General features: G+C 34.1%; 1 protein-coding gene across 1 annotated transcript in view; it reads left to right on the forward strand.

The window, feature by feature from the left end:
* KLHL4 (kelch like family member 4) overlaps positions 1-20955 on the forward strand; it is a gene marked incomplete at both ends in the record, with an annotated part of 155483 nt that overhangs the window by 108505 nt on the left and 26023 nt on the right. Inside the window, 4 exon segments of the mRNA XM_080795867.1 lie at positions 2186-2372; positions 10989-11213; positions 13460-13622; positions 15371-15583. Coding sequence (XP_080651993.1) covers positions 2186-2372; positions 10989-11213; positions 13460-13622; positions 15371-15583 — 788 coding nt within the window.

Raw genomic sequence — 20955 nt, forward strand, 5'->3', positions numbered from 1 at the left:
AGAAGCAGAGAAAATGACTAGGCTTTTTTTTTTCTTTTTCTGCCCACCTTCTAGGCAAGCTGGTTATTCATCCATATTGGAAGGAGGAGCTTCATCTAGATCTAGTGGATCAGTAGTTTCATTAACATTAAAATTAGTCAAGTTTCAACAAATTACTAATTAGATGTTAATAGTGAAAAATAGAATATTAATTTGCTGATGATTTCTCTACTTTTTTTTTAAGATTTTATTTATTTATTTGACAGGCAGAGATCAGAAGTAGGCAGAAAGGCAGGCAGAGAGAAAGGAGGAAGCAGGCTCCCCGCTGAGCAGAGAGCCGGTTGTGGGGCTTGATGCCAGGACCCTGGGATCATGACCTGAGCCGAAGGCAGAGGCTTTAACCCACTGAGCCACCCAGGCGCCCCGATTTCTCTACTTTTTAAAACTTTTATCTGTTAATTAAATCCATGAAGCTACATAATTGCTCTTAAGAATTTATCCATATGCAATGAAAGAACACTGCCTTCTCGGGTATAGCAAATTTATGCAAGGCAAGGCAATCGTAACACTAAAATAGGAACATTAAAATATACATGTAATTTTAGACCCAAGGTTCAGAATCTTTGGAAATTTTATGTTTGTGTGTATGTGTGCACATGCGTTATTCTTACATGTGTTAGTCTCATGAAAGGGTCTATATGATTTATTAGATTCTCTAAGACAGTGCTACTCAAAATAGCCCTGAGCTAGCAACATAGCATTTCCTGAGAGCTTATTAGAAACCCAGTTTCCCAAGCCCTCACCATAGACCTACTGAAACAATTTATGGGAGTGAGGCCAAGGAATCCATGTCTTAATAAGTTTACCAGAGGATTCTTAGATATGAAAAAAGTTGAGATGCATTGGTATAATGGATTGGAGGTCCTTAACTTTATACTGCTTTGTCTATATGTTTGTTCATTAAACTGCTTAGTTTGGATTTGTCTTACTTTATTGGAATAAGGAGAAATTTCTAGCCCAAACACACAACCAATGGTCTTTGGCCTTCCACCCCTGAGTATGCCTTATGCCTAAAATATGGACTGTTGTGAACTTTCCCTAATGATCGTAGTGGTGGGTAATAACATACAGATTATAGAATTTCTAAAACAATTTTAATAGTTACTTTAAAAATGTTCTAGAAATGAAATATAGGAAAAGAATAGTGGTAAATCCCTGAAGAATATTTTGAAAAAAAGTTACATAGTCCAGTTTTTTAAACTTATTTTCAGCAGCATATGCATTAAGGAAATACCAGAGGTCCCACCAGCCAAGTCAATTAGTGATCTATAAGAGATTACAGGTAGGATGAGAACTAAGCTGGGGTTAAGTACTGCAGAATGGAAAACTTCAGGGAAGTTTTATGGGGTGAAATTAGCATTTCTACTCCAAACTGCAATTCCTCTCAATGTCCTTTGATACTGTAGACCCAAAACTCCAGTGAACCAATATAAATGACTCTTGGTAAAATTCTGAAACAAGTTCTTCACATATCCTCAGCTCACCTCAGCAAAAATATTTTACTTAGCTTTTATCCAATTCAATGAGGGTCTTAGTGTCTGCCAGGCAGTAATGGTTAGAAAGGATTGATACCTACTATTGCTGATGTTTTGGCTACCTACTAACACATATGCTTTCCTGATATACACATATATATGTATAAATAAAAAGCATCTACTTTCAGAATATTTTACAGAAATGATTTGACGATAAAGATGCAGTTCTTTATGGGTGATATTACTTTATTTTAACTGGGGATGTTTGTACCAACTTCTCTAAATCCACCAATAAGGTGGCTGCTTATTTAGCTACATGCAGTAGACTGCAAGATGCTTGCTTTGTGTAGACATAGCTAGTCTCTTAGACTGCTTTCAATAACCCATTTTATAAGTGTCTTTTCACTTTCACTTCTTGATAGTTCATGTGTATCTATTCAAAAGATATTTAATATGTCAAATAAATCTGAACAGATCAGTAGGTACTACTACAAGATCTTTAATCATTTTAAATCTTAAGTGAACATAAAAATATGTTACTAAGTAACTTAAAATACTAACACTTTTACATCTGAATTAGATCAAGTTTTCTCCAAAGTTATATAAGCAAAAATATGTTATTTATCATGCTGGGTTATTTACTTCATATACCATACATCATTACTTTTCAGTTACTGGTGGATCTTGAAAATAGTTCCATGTTTACTGGTAATCTTGAGTGTCAGAAGCTCCTAATGGAAGCTATGAAGTACCATCTCTTACCTGAGAGAAGACCTATGATGCAAAGCCCTCGGACAAAACCTAGAAAATCAACTGTGGGGGCACTTTATGCTGTGGGAGGCATGGATGCTATGAAAGGTAACAGGAATGACTAATTTAGAAAGTATCATTCAAAAAAAAATATTCTCAACACCCCCCAAATTATGAAGGTGGCATTAAACCCATATTTAATTTTGTGCATCTAAAGCTAATTTTAATAAATAGCACACTTTATGTAATTTTGCCATTTTTTTCTTACCTTATGGGATATAATCATTTAATTAGTATTAGCTAAGCTCTTAACAGTTATTTTTATTTTATGGCAACAATTTTTAAATTTGAGAATTTACTTTATAATATAAGATGTTTTCAGGGTAAACTTACTTAAGGTTTATCATAAATAGAAGGGTTTAGAAAATTTGTATATATATTAAAAAAGCATATGTGTTTTTCGATAGAAGAGGGGCCTATCAAGCTCCAAAGAATCTTGAAATGCTGATGTTACAGGATGGAAAACTGGTTCCAAATTGGGGTTCAGCTGCTTGCCATGTGAAAATCAATACTCAAGAGACAAGTAATGGTGGGAAAAGAAATTTATTCATAAAGTCAGCAACTTGGGAAGATGGTGGACTAATGTCTCAAAAACCTTCTACCCAGTATAGAAGAAATCAGAGGGTTTTTAAAGGAGAAGGTTTGGGAAATGGTAGGGGCTATGTGCAGAATGTGGTGCTCAGAGAGTTAATCATATGCCAGCATGAACTTGAACAGACTTGCTGGCATGAGTGACAGCTGTTCTCAAATGTGGTCAAGCCTTGTATTTTGGGATTGTCTGGTCCTTCATTCTCTAAGGCCAATGGTCTGCAAAATCTCAAGGGAAGTAGGTTAATTCTATTATAAACCAAGGGGCTTAGATCAACAAACGGGTGTGTAAGCTTGAAGTAAGTTAACCCTTATACCAGTTGGAGTGCTGTTACAAATCCCCATTGTCAATCCTACATTCCATTTCTGTGGAAAGTACATAGAGGTCCGTCTTCTGTAACTGCTTCAAGCTGAGTTAAGGCAGACTATGGGCTTTGGAATGGAAGTATTTGACATGGTACAGGACATAGCTTTTGGTCCCTTGTTCTCTTGGCGGGGTTATCAGAGGTAGTTTCTTATCTCATTTTACTACATTGTTTGGCACTGCTTGGCCTCATTAACTTTCTCCCCAAGTATAGCCTAAGGAATAATAACAGTATAGTTAAGCTCAATTTTATCATTCCCTCTAAAATTGACCTGATACCAAGAGAATGGATCAGTATCAAAAAGAATAGATCAGGGGAGCCTGGGTGGCTCAGTGGGTTAAAGCCTCTGCCTTTGGCTCAGGTCATGATCTCAGGGTCCTAGGATCGAGCCCCGCATTGGGCTCTCTGTTCAGCAGGGAGCCTGCTTCCTCCTCCTCTCTCTCTGCCTGCATTTCTGCCTACTTGTGATCTCTCTCTGTCAAATAAATAAATAAAATCTTAAAAAAAAAGAATAGATTAGTAATCCAGTCCTAGCCACCCTGGAAAAATGGGATCTTGTGGGCAAGGCCCTCTGCAGCCATGTGGCTTGCTGCCTGATTTTGTCTCTCTGGGTTCTTACTTCCAAGGATGAGTTAATATAGGTACAGCAAGTGGTGTTAGCTATTATATAGATTCTGCTTTGTTCAGCAAGCAATAAGGTAATTAATAAGAGGTATTTATTTTTTTTCTACCTTCAGATGTATTTTATGAGTAGTTTTAATAGCAACTACACATTGAAAGCGTAGCAATACAAATGTATGTAAGCTATATAATATATTTTATTACCGAGGTTGGTATATTTTCTTTTTTTATTATTAACATATAATGTATTATTTGTTTCAGGGGTGCAGGTCTGTGATTTATCAGTCTTACACCATACACAGTGCTCATCACAACACATACCCTCCCCAGTGTCAATGGAAACAAACAAACAAGCAAACAAAGGTTAATGTTTGGAGTAATTATAAACCCACTATCTGAGATCCAAATGTTCCCAAGGAGAAGATTTTTAGATTTCAGGCTCAAAGCATCCTCAGATGAAGTGGAAGTAGGAACTGGCAATCTGATGGATTTTTATGGTTTGTAGTTAAATGTCTTCGGTGACTCTTTTGAGTGGCTCATAGAGCAACAGGCATGAAGATTGTCTATACATGAGCTATTTTGGCAATTTCTCTGAACTTTCTCTTGAGTTGTCTAGCTTCAATTTGCAAAGCTTCAGGAAAAAGGGAAGTTTACTTATTTATTTATTTATTTTTATTATGTTATGTTAGTCACCATATAGTACATCATTAATTTTTGATGTAGAGTTCCATGATTCATTGTTTGAATATAACACCCTGTGCTCCATTAAATCCATGCCTTCCTTAATACCCATCACCAGGCTCACCCATACCCCCAACCCCTCCCTTCTAAAACCCTCAGTTTGTTTCCAGGAGTGCATAGTTTCTCATGGTTCATCTCCCCCTCTGATTTCCCCCTCTTCATTTTTTCCTTCCTTCTCCTAATGTCCTCCATGTTATTCCTTATGTTCCACATGTAAGTGACACAATATGATATTTGTTTTTCTCTGGTTGACTTATTTCATTTAGTGTAATCTCCTCCAGTTCCACACATGTTGACGCAAATTGTGGATATTAATTCTTTCTGAGTTTATTTTGGAGAGTCATAGCCATGTATTGGAGGAAACCAGAAGAATTTAGATCCAACCAAGTTTTTTCTTTTTTTTTAAAGATTTTATTTATTTATTTTACAGACAGAGATCCAAAGTAGGCAGAAAGGCAGGCAGAGAGAGAGGAAGAAGCAGGCTCCCCACCGAGCAGAGAGCCCGATGTGGGGCTCAATTCCAGGACCCTGAGACCATGACCTGAGCCGAAGGCAGAGGCTTTTACCCACTGAGCCACCCAGGCATCCCTCAGCCAAGTTTTATAAGCAAACAACAAACACTCAAAGATAATCAAGACAAGAATCTAATATCCATGAAGCTGTGTTACTTAACTGTGATATTTTTCTCTAAAGTCACCCTCAATCTTGTCAAAGATAGCCAAATTAAGACTGATATTTTGTAAGATAAGTTTAGTTTTAATGAATTTAATTAATTTTTACATAATTATTTATATCAGTACAGCAAGAATAGTGATTGACCATAGAGACTGTCTTAAACCTACTTTGCCAGAGTTTTTATAATGAATTTTAGATTAAACTTTCAATAGCCTCTGAAGACCAGAAGGCAGGTCAAATACTTGCCATCAGATTTGCTTGCAATACCTGTAACTTTGGGTGAATTCTTCTCTTCCTGAAGTACCTGAAATATCTTGAGGTTCCTGCACCTTTCAGGAACTGACATTTTTTACTCACGTGATAAGGATGGTGGGAACTCTGTAAACAAGGCGCTAGGCCAACATTTTCAAGGGGCTTTATTAGCTCCATACACTCAACTTTAGTTCCTTAAAACTGTCTGGTTATATCTGAGTCTATGTATGTCTTTCATAAATATAACATTCCACTTAAAGCCTTGGTAAAATAACCACTGTTTCCAATGGTCACTTGTTATAAGGAGTATCCATTTTCATTGAAATTTTGCAAATGATGATAATTGTGATCACAGAAAGAAACTCATTGAGAGTTTCCAAATTCCTCAAGAATAAGGTAGGGAGAAAAATAAATACTTCAGTGTGTTTACAAAATAATATTTTTAAAAATATTTTATTTATTTATTTGTCAGAGAGAAAGAGAGAGATAGAAAGCACAAGCAGGGGAAGGGGTAGGCGGAGGGAAAAGTAGGTTCCCCACTGAGCAAGGAGCATAATGCTGGACTGGATCCCAGGACCTTGGGATTATGACCTGAGCTGAAGGCAGACACTTAACCAACTGAGTCACCTGAGTGTTCCCACAAAATAATATTTTTATCATATTTCTGTAAGTCATAGATATCTTAAGAGAAAAAATTTTCCTTAAATTTGGAAGAGCAAACATTAGAGAAACATCAATGATTTAAATAAGAATTATAAAAATATAATCATCTTTTAAAATTACCTAGTCCCATGTTATTAATTCTTGTTCTGTTGGAATGCAGTTTTTCCATTTGTTCTGGAAATTCTTAGTTTAGTTTTATGATCTTAAAAGTATCAGACCTGCGTCTGTCAAAAGTCCTTTTCATGAATCTCCTTGAAGCTGAAATGCATTTTACAAGAGCATTAGAATAACTGCAAGTGACAAAAGACTCAAAAATGGCCATGTTTAAAAATCTGGTAAGAGTTTAATATAATGTACTTGACAAGGAAATGCAGTAATTTCTTTGATGCACAGCATTTTAATAACTAGAATTATGACATTATGTCAAGACATACTAAAACTTTAGGAATTTTACATAACTCTTAGAACCATCCCAGTATTTACCCACATGATATAATCTAACAAAAACAATTATTTTTTGTTTGACAATGCTTCCAATGTAACTTAACATACCAAATAAACAAGCCTAATAAATCAAAAAGACTTATTTAGAATTTGAATTTTTAGGAAGTTTGTTAAGAAGCTTGGAAGATTCTAAACCATATGCCTAAATAAGATCATAGATCACTATACAATTTAATATTTTATTATTTATTTAACAAAGCTAACAATAATAGATCCCAAAGGCAAAAACAAAGGGTTACCTGGTTGTTAGCAAAACTTAGCTCCTTTAATATTGAGAAGATTTGGTCACCAAAGACCTAATAGAAACAAACATAGAAACCTTGTTTTTCTGTGCAGATAAAGATAAAATACTTTTTTTTATAACTTCTTATCAAGAGTAGACCAACAATAAAAGAAAATTTTGTCTTTTTAACAAATTTAAGCCAATTTCCAATTGGAACCAAATTCCAGTCTTATATCACTGTACTTTTAAAATTCATTTTTTCCAATCTTAGTGAGTCCTAACCATAAATATTTTCCCCCAAAGATCCCCATTCATAAACTTTCTACAACTGCTTTTTAATTCAAATTTTGTCATAACTCTTATGTCTATGTAGCCAGTCTCATTTTAGGAAAAATTACCTTTTTTTCCTCAATAAAAATGTATTTTCATTCCTTATACCTTTCTTACATATTTCCTATTTTCCTATATACAGACTTGCTTTCCTTATCATTTCCAGCAGTCTCAAAGGCATGTATCAGAATTTTAACTCTTAAAACCTTTCTCCAGTGCAAACTAAGTAGTGACAGGTTGTGAATGGTCTATCAGACCAGAATTTTTTAGATTGGCAAATTTATGAATATATTCTATATTTTGAAGAAATGTGATTTTTATAGAACTTTTTAAAAAGATTTTATTTATTTATTTGACAGAGATCACAAGTAGAGAGGCAGGCAGAGAGAGAGGGGGAAGCAGGCTCCCCGCTGAGCGGAGAGCCTGATGCGGGGCTCGATCTCAGGACCCTGAGATCATGACCTGAGCCGAAGGCAGAGGCTTAACCCACTGAGCCACCCAGGCACCCCTATAGAACTTTTTAATAAAGTGTAAGTCATGCTTATTAGCAGACCAAAGTATATTTAGTTTTTTCGTAATAAGAAGCTAAAACCAGATAGACCTATATTTAGTAATTAATGTTAAAACATTAATATTTTATCTTATTTTGTAAAGACTTGGACATCCAATGAATTTAACCCAATTTATTATTTAACCTAGCAAAACTTCAAAGTTTCAGGTTACCAAAGATTTTGGAAGCTATTTAAAATTTATCTATACACTGTTTTATCTATTCAATTTAATTGTTCTTAACAATTACCCATGTAAACTTCATTAGATAAAATCAATCATTATTTTAAGTAATTTTTGTTGACAAATTACAATAGTTACAACAAGAATTTAACTAATACATTCAGGTAGAATAAAAGCTAGTTATCTGTATTATATTTGATGATGATAACTCCAAAAGACATGTATACTTTAATTAAACCATCAAACTTGAATAGCTTTAATAAAAAATATATTACACTTTGTCCAATAAAAAATCAACTAATTTATTTCCCACTGTCAATTTTACCTAGGCCTCTTCTGGGGAAATCTGCAGTGGGCAGTTTAAGTCCAGGGGAACCCTTGGGCCCCTTCATGTTGATTTAGGAGTTGTTCCAGTTTGAACCTCATAAAGATGTGACCCAAAAACTTGGGATGCTAAATCAGATATATTCACAGGTATAGGAACTATCATGTTCCCAACAAGATGACAACTTTAGGTTTGTTTTGTTTCCTCTTCACCAGGTCATAAATGAGGGTTGAATAGGAGCTTAGAGATGAATTAAGAAGCTATATTTGCCATGTTTTAGGGAAGAAGATCTATATACACAGAAACATCATCAAATGAGTCCTAAGAAGAGACATCAGTGAATAAAAAGTCTAATTTAAGTTTTCCCGTCAAATATAGAGCTGACATTGTAGGCCAGTTAGGGGATTTACATTTTAATTAGTTAAAGCAATAGTGGAGGGAGGTAAATGGGCTGAAGAAATCTTTAGAATTCAAGATATAGAACTAACAGTTATATATGTTCATAGACAAAAATAAGAGATGTGAGATATATTAATCTTCTATATTTCATCTAATGCCCAGAAAAAAAATTAACTTGACATAAAACAGACTTCTACATTATTTCAGTGTAAATCTTCTGTACATACTTGATTATTGTAGCCTTGTACAATTTCCTGACTACTTCATTATTAATATCTCTATAATTTGAATAAGTAGAGCAGTCTAGTCTTCATTTCCTATCTGAATTCATTTTTTGGTAAATTCCACAAATGAAAAGAGTTTGAAATAGAAAGTTAAAATAAGAAGAAGTGGGTAGGAAGACCAATTTGGGAATATTAGAATGAGGACATGGAAAGATCTGAAAACATTCAGAAGAAATAGGCTGGTTGACAGAGTGAAAGTTGATGTGAGTTTCTTTGTAGTTATTCCCACTTTAACAGGATCATTCAGAGATGTTCAGTGTAGAAAAGATATCCTTCTAAGTGATGTAAATAGTAAATGTAATAAATAGAGCAATTGTTGATCTATAAATCAGCATTCAGCAAAATCCATCTTACCAGTGAAAGATGGAGGGATTAAAGAGAAAAGATAATGAGTATCTTTATATACACAAGTTTTTATTGTGAAAATCCTAACTCTTGAAACATAAATACTTGCAGTGCACTATTCATCAGAAAAGATCTAAAATTACAGAAAAGAAATAAACACTGTCTTTACTAATCTAAAATACATAGAAAAACTTTCAGAAGCAGCCATAGATACAACATACTTTGCTTAAATTTTGACTTGGTATGATCTCATACCACAGCATTATAATTGGCCAAAAGCTGTCTTAAGTACACTGTATGTGTATACTAGAGGTTTATCAATTTTGTTATTTTTTCCAAAGAACTAGTTCCTAGTTCTCTAGTTCTTTGAAAAAAAATTAATAAACCTGTAGCTAGCTTATCAAAAACAAAAGAGAAAGGAACCAAATAAATAAAATCACAAATGACAGAGGAGAAATAACAGCCAACACCACAGGATAACTATAAGAGAATATTATGAAAAATTATATGCCAACAAATTGGACAATCTAGAAGAAATGGATAAGTTCCTAGAAACATATAAACTACAAAAACCAAAATAGGAAGAAATAGAAAACTTGAATAGACCAATAACCAGCAATGGAAATTAAATCAGTAATCAAATGTCTCTCAGTAAACAGAAGTCCAGGGCTGCATGCTTTCATGGGGTAATTCTGCCAAACATTTAAAGAAGAGTTAATGCCTATTCTTCTCAAACTATTCTAAAAAATAGAAAAAGAAGGAAAACTTTCTGACTTATTGTATGAGGCTAGCATTATCCTGATACCAAAACCAGATAAAAATGCTACTAAGAAAGAAAACTGCAGGCCAATATTACTGGTGAACATGGATGCAAAAATTATCAATTCATTATGAAATAGTGGCAATTTACTATGGCAGTAGTGACAGTATACTATGGTAGTAAAATTAACATTTTAGTAGTTGGGTAGAAAATTAACTTTTATTAACACATAAAGTAAGAAATATCTCAGACTTAAATTCTAAATATAATAAATAATTATAAATATCCTAATCTATTTTTAATTGTAATTCTTCATTTTACCATCATGGAAAATTGTATGAGTCAACACAAAAGGCCCATTTAAAAGAAATGTTCATTCCTGTTTCTTTAGTCACTTGTATTTTAAATCAACACACACACACACACACACACACATACACAACTGAATAAAATAAAAGGACACAAATTCATATATTGAATGACCAAGGGTAATTAAAATAATAATGGATGTGTAAAGAGTTGGTAATAGATTCCAAAGTAATTTTTTGATGTAAATTATCATGTTGACACCTGTGTTAGTACTAATAGTAACATAGTATAACCAAAGAAACCATTACAAGTATACAAACCATATACATTAAAATGAACTGTTTTATTCTGACTCTTCCATTTGGATCTGGTAGTAGCAAAATATTACCTTTGCTTTATTAACCAGGTTAGGGAATCATTAGGTACTTTAATGAGTTGCAATCACTGATTCTATGCTATAAATTATAGGTACATAAATATAATGTGGATGATGCCAACTAAAATTTTTATACATGCAATTTTTCCATTGTTTAATATCCCTTTAAAAGGTACCACTACAATTGAAAAATATGATCTCAGAACCAACAGCTGGCTACATATTGGCACCATGAATGGCCGTAGGCTTCAGTTTGGAGTTGCAGTTATTGATAATAAGCTCTATGTCGTGGGAGGAAGAGATGGTTTAAAAACTTTGAATACTGTGGAATGTTTTAATCCAGTTAGCAAAATCTGGACTGTGATGCCTCCCATGTCAACACATAGGCATGGCTTAGGTAAGAGCTTAATTTTATGTTGTTTCTAAAAAATGTATCATTAGTAGATCTTTTTAAAAATTAAATACTGGGGCACCTGGGTGGTTCAGTGGGTTAAGCCTCTGCCTTCGGCTCAGGTCATGATCTCAGGGTCCTGGGATGGAGCCCCATGTCAGGCTCTCTGCTCAGCGGGGAGACTGCTTCCCCTCTGCTTCCCCCACCTCTCTGCCTACTTGTGGTCTCTGTCTGTTAATAAAATAAATAAAATCTTTAAAAAAATTAAATACTGCTGCACATTACTAAGATTTTATTTTATTTCAATTCCAGTATAATTAGCATACAGTATTATATAAGTTTCAGGTGTACAATATAGCAATTCAACAACTTCATACATCACCCAGTGCTCATCATGAGTGCACATTATTGGAATTTAGCCAAACCCTTAGTCAAAACATCTCAAAACGCTGAAATCTGAATCAAATGGTAAAAGCTTGTGAAACTTTTTTTTCTTGTTTCAGATGTCATACTTGCTAACTCTGCCTCCCTTCAAATTTATTTTAAAAAGGTACCACTTTAAAAGAGATAAAAAGTTTTGCAAAGAATACATCATTAAAAAACATAAAACTAAAATAGGGAGTTTTCTTCTAACCTTAATTTAGAAAAAACAAAACGCATTTGATGATGGAAAGACATTATGTTTCTAATCTGATGAACTTTGTCCCTTCCCATAAAGGGCAAATCTGTATTTCAGCAAAAGGCTTGGGATGCTCCAAGGCAAGGATGTTTAGAAAAAACTGCTTTGATTGAGAGCAACTATAAATTATACTTAAGCCAGAGATTTCTAAAAAGTTTAAGAAAGATGAAGTGGAGACTTCTGAAACAGTTGGGAACATTGATTCTCCTGAATATTTGTCAGGGTACATCTTTCTTTAGATGACATACATTTTTAATGTCTTAGAGTTTGTTTAAAAAGCATAATAGCTTTTTAAAATTTTTTGAGTGTTAATTTTTCCCTTTATTTTAAACATTTGCATTTTCTTAAATCAATTGCTAACCTCTTTAACAATTCAGAGACATAATCCTTCCCATAATATATCTGAAAGCAATACACAAGAAACCTTTTTTTTATTTAGTAGATATTCCAAGAAAAATTTTGTTTCCCTTGTTTTTTTTTTTAATTTAATTTAGTTGTTTAAAAACTGATTTACACATCTAAAAAGTGTCAGGTTCAGGTCTGGTATTGTCTTTTCCCCAAATTATCTAAAAAATTGTCTATGTCAAATGATAAACTATATAATTTTTCAGCTCAGTTGTGTCATTACTTAGAAAACTATCCTACAGAGAAATCATAGCAAGTTTTTAAAATCTAATTGGTATTACTAAGAAGATAGAAATGATGAAGTTATACCACTGAGATGCTAATTGAGATGGTGAAGAAGGTGGGGGGAAAGGCCAATTATGTGAATTCCCAGAGAAGCAGTTAGATAGGGGTTATTCATTGTATGTAATGTAACATTGTTTTTGTTTTGTTTTGTTTTGTTTTGTTTTGTTTTGTTTTGACAAAGAGAGACACAGTGAGAGAGGGAACAAAAGCAGGGGGAATGGGAGAGGGAGAATTAGGCTTCCTGTGGAGCAGGCAGCCCAATGCAGGGCTCAATCCCAGGACCCAAGGATCATGACCTGAGCTGAAGGCAGACACTTAATGACTGAGTCACCCAGGGGCCCCAAGAAACAAATTTCTAACTAAACCTCAAAAATCCCTGTTTATTTGGTTATCACATGGGAATTTTTTTTAATCACTATAATAAAAAGCAGGGCTTAAAAAGACCTACCATGGTTTTAACCTACAAATTATGTAACCTATGAATAACCTAGGAATTACCTAAGATTCAGTACAGATGTCTCATCTATCTCTTATATTTAAAAAATGATGTTGAAATTATGCTAAAAAATAGTTTCCATTTTCTATTACATCCCTAGAAATGGTGTGTTCCACTACCTCCATTAACTTCAGTATTACAACAATGATAACCTGCCTGATACAGTGACTATGTATATAACTATGTATGATACAATAACAATTACTATGCCTGAAAATTTCCTAGGGTTAAGAGACCATGTTTAGTTTCATATCAAGATTAGTAAATTATAATGTATACACAAAACCATTTAAGAAACAGAAACAATTTTTAAGCAGGCAGTTGTTTGTAAAATGAAAAAAAAATCCATTATATGTGGTGAGACCTCATGTTATTTTTATCTTCTAGGTGTAGTCACACTTGAAGGACCAATGTATGCTGTTGGTGGTCATGATGGATGGAGTTATCTAAATACTGTAGAAAGATGGGACCCTGAGGGACATCAGTGGAATTATGTGGCCAGTATGTCAACTCCTAGAAGCACAGTTGGTGTTGTTGCCTTAAACAATAAGTGAGTAAACCCAAATATGAATGCTCTTTACTCCCAGGTTACGTGGTACAACACTTTGGTGATGTGGTCCATCAATCAATAAGCATTCACAATGACTGGGACATCTTAGCAATCAGTAATAAAGATTCTTTGTTGGAACGTCCCCTTCATTATATGGGAAAATGCTTGTCTAAAATGAACATTTAACTAAATATTCTGTATTGCGTTGGTACTCAAGTGTAGTCCTGGGACCAGCAGCATCAGCATTACCTGAGATCTATTTAGAAATGCTGAATTTTAGCCCCACCGTAGACTTCCTGAATCAGAACTGACATTTTAAAAATATCCCCAAGTGACTTGTAAGCACATTAAATTTGAGAAGAATATTTATAGGCAAAGAAGTTCCACTTTTGTCTTTGAGAAGTTACCTTTTTTTTTTTACATCATGATTTATTCTTATTAAAACTTTGGTTTGTCTTGTAATAGGGCAAGTCTTTTTGTTCTCTATCATTCATTGTCCTGAGTGTTCAGGGTTCCCAACTCTATAATTACGCCAAGTCATATCTTTCTGAATCTCTCCCCTTTCCTGATCACTTGCCCATAAAAGCAAGATAATGTATTAAAACCCAATGACATTAAAGGTTGCTAAGATCTTTGAATTGTTACTTCTTCCAGGGGCTTATGCCCTTCCTGACAAAGGAACTTTAGAAACAATGACCAGCATATAGAAGGGACTTTAATGATGACAGTTTCAGACACCAGAATTTATCAGTGGCAGGAGACACCCTTGTTTGTACTGACTGTATATAGTCAATATTTCATTGTATAACTGGTTTGTAGAACTTGTGCACAAAGTAGTAAATGTAAATGTAAATGTCTAGTAAATGTCTATTCTTAAGAGGATGCCCAGACTTACAGTGTCTTGGAGCTTAAAATATGCCTTAATCTGCTTGTCTTTGGCCTGATCTCAATATCAAGTGACTTGGGAACAATCTCCTAACTATTACAGAACAGACTGAAATCATCAAATTTGACCAATTTAATTTTGTTTTACTGACTTGTTATTATTCACAACTGAGCATGAAAGGCAGTTATAAGCATATGGTTTAATAAATGTTTCTTTTTCATTGATGCAGGATTAAGTTTAAATTAGATTAAAAATACTTCTCATCATAAGAATTGGCATTCTAAAATTTATGGAAGAAATAGGATAGCTAATACATCTTCTTAGGAAAAATCCAGTTTGTTGATTCTTATTCCCTTCACTGTTTATTAAGTTAATCTTCTTAATGATTAATGTTTCTAATACTAAGTAAAATAGTTCATAAATATAAGAGGGATTTTAATGCTATTAAGTTGAACCTAGCCAGAATTTTAATGTTGCTGGAGTTAGTCTTTGGAAACATCCTACCTACCCTTTTCTATTTTAATTTCCAGGTTTATTGAGGTATAATTGACAAATACTGCCAATGTTTTGATATCTCCTCTCTCTGTCTAACTTCATTTCTAATGGGATGTTTTAGTCCATAATGTCAAACTTTCATGAAAACACTGAAGCCTGGAAGTTTGGAGTAGACCTTGAAAAATGCCTTTAGGTAATTATCCATTCACAAACTCAGGCCATCCACTACAAAATACTAAGGGAGTAGAACATGTAATCATAAACTTTAAACGCTTTGTACAAGGTGTGTGTGTGTGTGTGTGTGTGTGTGTAAAAATGCTTGCACACACACACACACACACACACACATTCTGTTCTTTTTTCCTAGGCTATATGCTATTGGGGGTCGTGATGGAAGTTCCTGCCTCAAATCAATGGAATACTTTGATCCACACACTAACAAGTGGAGTCTGTGTGCTTCAATGTCAAAAAGACGTGGAGGTGTGGGAGTTGCAGCATACAACGGATTCTTATATGTTGCTGGAGGTCATGATGCCCCTGCTTCTAGCCATTGTTCCAAGCTTTCTGGCTGTGTGGAACGGTAAAATGTTTCTATTTATTTATGAATATATTGATATTTTCCAGAAATTAGAAAAAGGGCTACTAGAAAGTTGTCTTCAATAAGTGTTAATCCTTTCAGATTTTTTTTAATTGCACACTTATTCATAAGCTCAAAATATTTTGAAGAACTCCCTCTAATGTATTTTAGGTGCATCATAAGAAATATATCCTTTAAATGTTCTTTTATTGTTTCATAATCACCCTATAAAACAATGTAAAAAAGGGATGCAAGAATAAATAAATTTAATGCCAAACTATACCACTCAACCTATTCACCATCTCAAATCAATATGACTTTACTATCTTGAAAATTATATTTACTATCTTGAAAATTATATTTTTCCCCAAAGAATGAAGACTATATGGAAAGAATTTCCAAAAAGAAATGTTAATTATATTTTGAACAATAACTCTATTACATTAAGTATTTAATTTTCCAAAGACAAATTCTTTAAATGGGAGACATTCATTTGGACAAAGTGTGATAGGTTTGTTCAATAACTCAGTCATATGATTTGTAGTTATAGCAATCACATTCCCTTCAAGATGTATAATAGTTAAAATATATTAACTTAAGGCAAAGTGACAAATTTACAATTAGTAAAGTTATCAGAGTTAAAAGATGGAAATAAGTATGGGATGATGCCCTCAAAAATATTCATGAAGGAACTTAGAAAACTAGAACCTAGAAATGGGTTCTCCATGAATATTTTCTATTCATGGAGAACCTAACAAAATACAAAATTTGTATTTTGTACATACACACTATAATAAAGGAAATTTCAGGTCTAGAAAAATTCACAATGAAAGCTATGGATAAAAAGGAGAAAGAAGTGTAGATAAAAGCTGGGACTTTAGGTTGAAATGTAATTTGGGAGGACAATTAAAAATTCAAATAAATACCAGATCATTTGATATTCTGAAATGTCAAAGTGGAAGCTTTTGGATTTTAACTTACAGTGAAGGGAAAATTAAATTTAAGGGGAATGGGGGGCACCTGGGTGGCTCAGAAGCTCCTGCCTTCAGCTCAGGTCATGAACTCAGGGTCCTGGGAATGAGCCCTTCATCGGGCTCTCTGCTCAGCAGGAAGCCTGCTTCCCTTCCTCTCTCTCTGCCTGACTTCTGCTTACTTGTGGTCTCTGTCTGTCAAATAAATAAATAAAATCTTAAAAAAATAAATAAATAAATAAGGGGAATGGAATATCACAAAGAAAACAGTTTAGGGGAATTTGATCTAACAGTGATATAAAGGATATATGTGATATAACAGTGATATAAAGGATAGAACTTGGGAAGAAAAGACTAAAGGGACAAGTATGAATATTATAAGTTTTATTCTGAGAAACATACCACTGAATCACAATTGATAACATTAATATTCTGTTTCTTATAGGAAATAATCTGTGATAGTTTTTATGTGTGTTTTTAAAAGATTAATTATATTAAAACTATATCATCATTTTAATTTATGCAGAAAAAGCACAGCATCCATTCATGATTAAAAAAAACTCTCAAAAAGGAGATTAGAGTTAATATACTCAACATAATAAAGGCCATATATATAGAAAACAAACAACTAACATTATACACAATAGTGAAAGAACTCTTTTTCCTCTAAGGTCAGAAATAAGACAATGATATCTACTCTCACTACTTTTATTCAACATAGTACTGGAAGTCTAAGCCACAGCAATTAGACAAAAACTGAAAATAATAAGAATAAATAAATAAATAAATGGCATCCAAATAAGCAAGGGAGAAGTCAAATTTTCACTATTTAAAGGTAACATGATACTGTACCTAGAAAATCCTGAAGACTCCAACAAAAAGCTACTAGAACTACCAAATGAATTCAGTGAAGTCTCAGGATAAAAAATCAATGTACAGAAATCTGTCTTATTTCTGTATATTAATAATGAAAGAGCAGCAAGAGAAGAAAACAATCCCATTTATAATTATACCAAAGCAATAAAATATCTAGGAAAAATATTTAGCCAAAGAGGCAAAAGTATTGTTCTCTGAAAACTACAAAACCCCGATGAAAGAAATTGAAGATGACACCAAAAATGGGAAGGCATACCATGCTCAAAGATTGGACGAACAAAAATTGTTAAAATGTGCATACTATCCAAAGCAATCTGCACATTTAATGCAATCTTTATCAAAATATCAACAACATTTTTTCACAGAGCTAGAATAAACAACCCAAAACTCATATGGAACCACAGAAGACCCCAAATAAAGCAATCTTGAAAAAGAAAAGCAAAGCTGGAGGCATCACAGTTCCAGGCTTCAAGTTATATTAAAAAGATGTAGTAATCAAAAAAGTATGGTATTGTACTGGTACAAAAAATAGACTCATAGATCAATGCAACAGTACAGAGAACCCAGAAATAAATCAACACCTCTATCATCAACTAATATTCAACAAAATAGGAAAGAATATCCAATGGAAATAAGACAATCTCTTCAACAAATGATGTTGGGAGAACTAGACAGCAATATGTAAAAACAATGAAACTGGATCACTTTCTTACACCATACACACACACACAGAAAAGTGAAAATGGATAAAAAACCTTAATGTTGGACATGAAACCATAAAAATTCTAGAAAAGAACACAGGGAGTAATTTCTGTGGCATTAGCCTTAGCAAAATTTTTGTAGATATGTCTCTTGAAGCAAGGGAAACAAAAGCAAAAGTAAACTATTGGGACTACTTCAAAATAAAAATCTGCACCACAAATGAAAAAAATCAACAAAACTACAAGGCAACCTACTGAAGAGAGATATTTGCAAACAAAATGTTCAATAAAAGGTTAGTATCCAAAATATATAACGAAGTCATACAACTCAATGGCAAAAATACCATAAATAATCGAATTTAAAAATTGGCAGAAGGCATGGACAGTTCACCAAAGAAAACATACAGATGGAATATACTTTTTTTTCAAAAAAAAAAAAAACAAACAAAAGCATTCAGATGGCCAACAGACACATGAAAAGATGCTCAACATCACATCATTGGGGAAATGCAAGTCAAAATTACAATGAGATATTACTTCACCCTTGTCTGAATGGCTAAAAGCAACAATAGGAGAAAGAAGTGTTGGAGAATGGTCGAGTTTCATTCTTCTACATATAGCTGTCCAGTTTTCCCAGCATCATTTATTGAAGAGACTGTCTTTTTTCTACTGGATATTTTTTCCTGTTTTGTCGAAGATTATTTGACCATAGAGTTGAGGGTCCATATCTGGGCTCTCTACTCTGTTCCACTGGTCTATGTGTCTGTTTTTATGTCAGTACCATGCTGTCTTGGTGATCACATCTTTGTAGTAAAGCTTGAAATCAAGTAACATGATGCCGCCAGTTTTATTTTTGTTTTTCAACATTTCCTTAGCAATTTGGGGTCTCTCCTGATTTCATACAAATTTTAGGATTATTAGCTCCAGCTCTTTGAAAAATACCAGCGGAATTTTGATCGGAATGGCATTAAAAGTATAGATTGCTCTAGGCAGTATAGACATTTTAACAATGTTTATTCTTCCGATCCAAGAGCATGGAATGGTCTTCCATCTTTTTGTGTCTTCTTCAATTTCTTTTATGAGTATTCTGTAGTTCCTCGAGTACAAATCCTTAACATCTTTGGTTAGGTTTATTCCGAGGTATCTTCTGGTTCTTGGTGCTATAGTAAATGGAATCAATTCTCTAATTTGCCTTTCTGTATTTTCATTGTTAGTGTATAAGAAAGCCACTGATTTCTGTACATTGACTTTGTATCCTGCCACATTACTGAATTGCTGTATGAGTTCTAGAAGTTTGGGGAACTCGACCATTCTCTTACACTGTACACAAAGATAAACTTGAAATGGATAAAAGACCTCAACCTGAGACAGGAATCCATCAGAATCCTAGAGGAGAACATAGGCAGTAACCTCTTTGATATCAGCCACAGCAACTTCTTTCAAGATAGGTCTCCAAAGGCGATGGAAACAAAAGCAAAAATGACCTTTTTTGGGACTTCATCAAGATCAAAAGCTTCTGTGCAGCAAAGGAAACAGTCAACAAAACAAAGAGGCAACCCACGGAATGGGAGAAGATATTTGCAAATGACAGTACAGACAAAAGGTTGATATCCAGGATCTATAAAGAACTTCTCAAACTCAACACACACAACAGATAATCATGTCAAAAAATGGGCAGAAGATATGAACAGACACTTCTCCAATGAAGACATACAAATGGCTATCAGACACATGAAAAAATGTTCATCATCACTAGCCATCAGGGAGATTCAAATCAAAACCACATTGAGATACCACCTTACACCAGTTAGAATGGCCAAAATTAGCAAGACAGGAAACAACGTGTGTTGGAGAGGATGTGGAGAAAGGGGAACCCTCTTACACTGTTGGTGGGAATGCATGTTGGTGCAGCCACTTTGGAGAACAGTGTGGAGATTCCTCAAGAAAATTAAAATAGAGCTTCCCTATGACCCTGTAATTGCACTACTGGGTATTTACCCCAAAGATACAGATGTAGTGAAAAGAAGGGCCATCTGTACCCCAATGTTTATAGCAGCAATGGCCACGGTCGCCAAACTGTGGAAAGAACCAAGATGCCCTTCAACGGATGAATGGATAAGGAAGATGTGGTCCATATACACTATGGAGTATTACGCTTCCATCAGAAAGGATGAATACCCAACTTTTGTAGCAACATGGACGGGACTGGAAGAGATTATGCTGAGTGAAATAAGTCAAGCAGAGAGAGTCAAGTATCATATGGTTTCACTTATTGGTGGAGCATAACAAATAATATAGAGGACAAGGGGATACAGAGAGGAGAAGGGAGTTGAGGGAAATTGGAAGGGGAGGTGAACCATGAGAGACTATGGACTCTGAAAAACAACCTGAGGGTTTTGAAGGGGTGGGGGGTGGGAGGTTGGGGGAACCAGGTGGTGGGTATTAGGGAGGGCATGGATTGCATGGAGCACTGGGTGTGGTGAAAAAACAATGAATACTGTTATGCTGAATAGAAATAAAAAATTTAAAAATTAAAAAAACATGCTAAATGAAAGAAGCGAGTCTCAAAATAAAAAATAAATAAAAAATAAATAAAAAATAAATTAAAAAAAAAGAAGTGTTGGAGAGGTTGTGGAGGAAAGGAAATCTTCTTGCATGTCAGTAGGAGTGCAAATGGGTGTCTCTACTGTGGGGGACAGTATGAAGGTTCCTCTAAAATTTAAAAATATAACTGCCTTATAATCAGGTAATTAAAGTACTGGGTATTTACCCAAAATGATACAAAAAGAAAGAAAGGAATAGATGCACATGCTTATTGTAGCATTAT

The sequence above is a fragment of the Martes martes genome (assembly GCF_963455335.1).
Source record: "Martes martes genome assembly, chromosome: X".
In the NCBI taxonomy this organism is placed as follows: Eukaryota; Metazoa; Chordata; class Mammalia; order Carnivora; family Mustelidae; genus Martes; species Martes martes.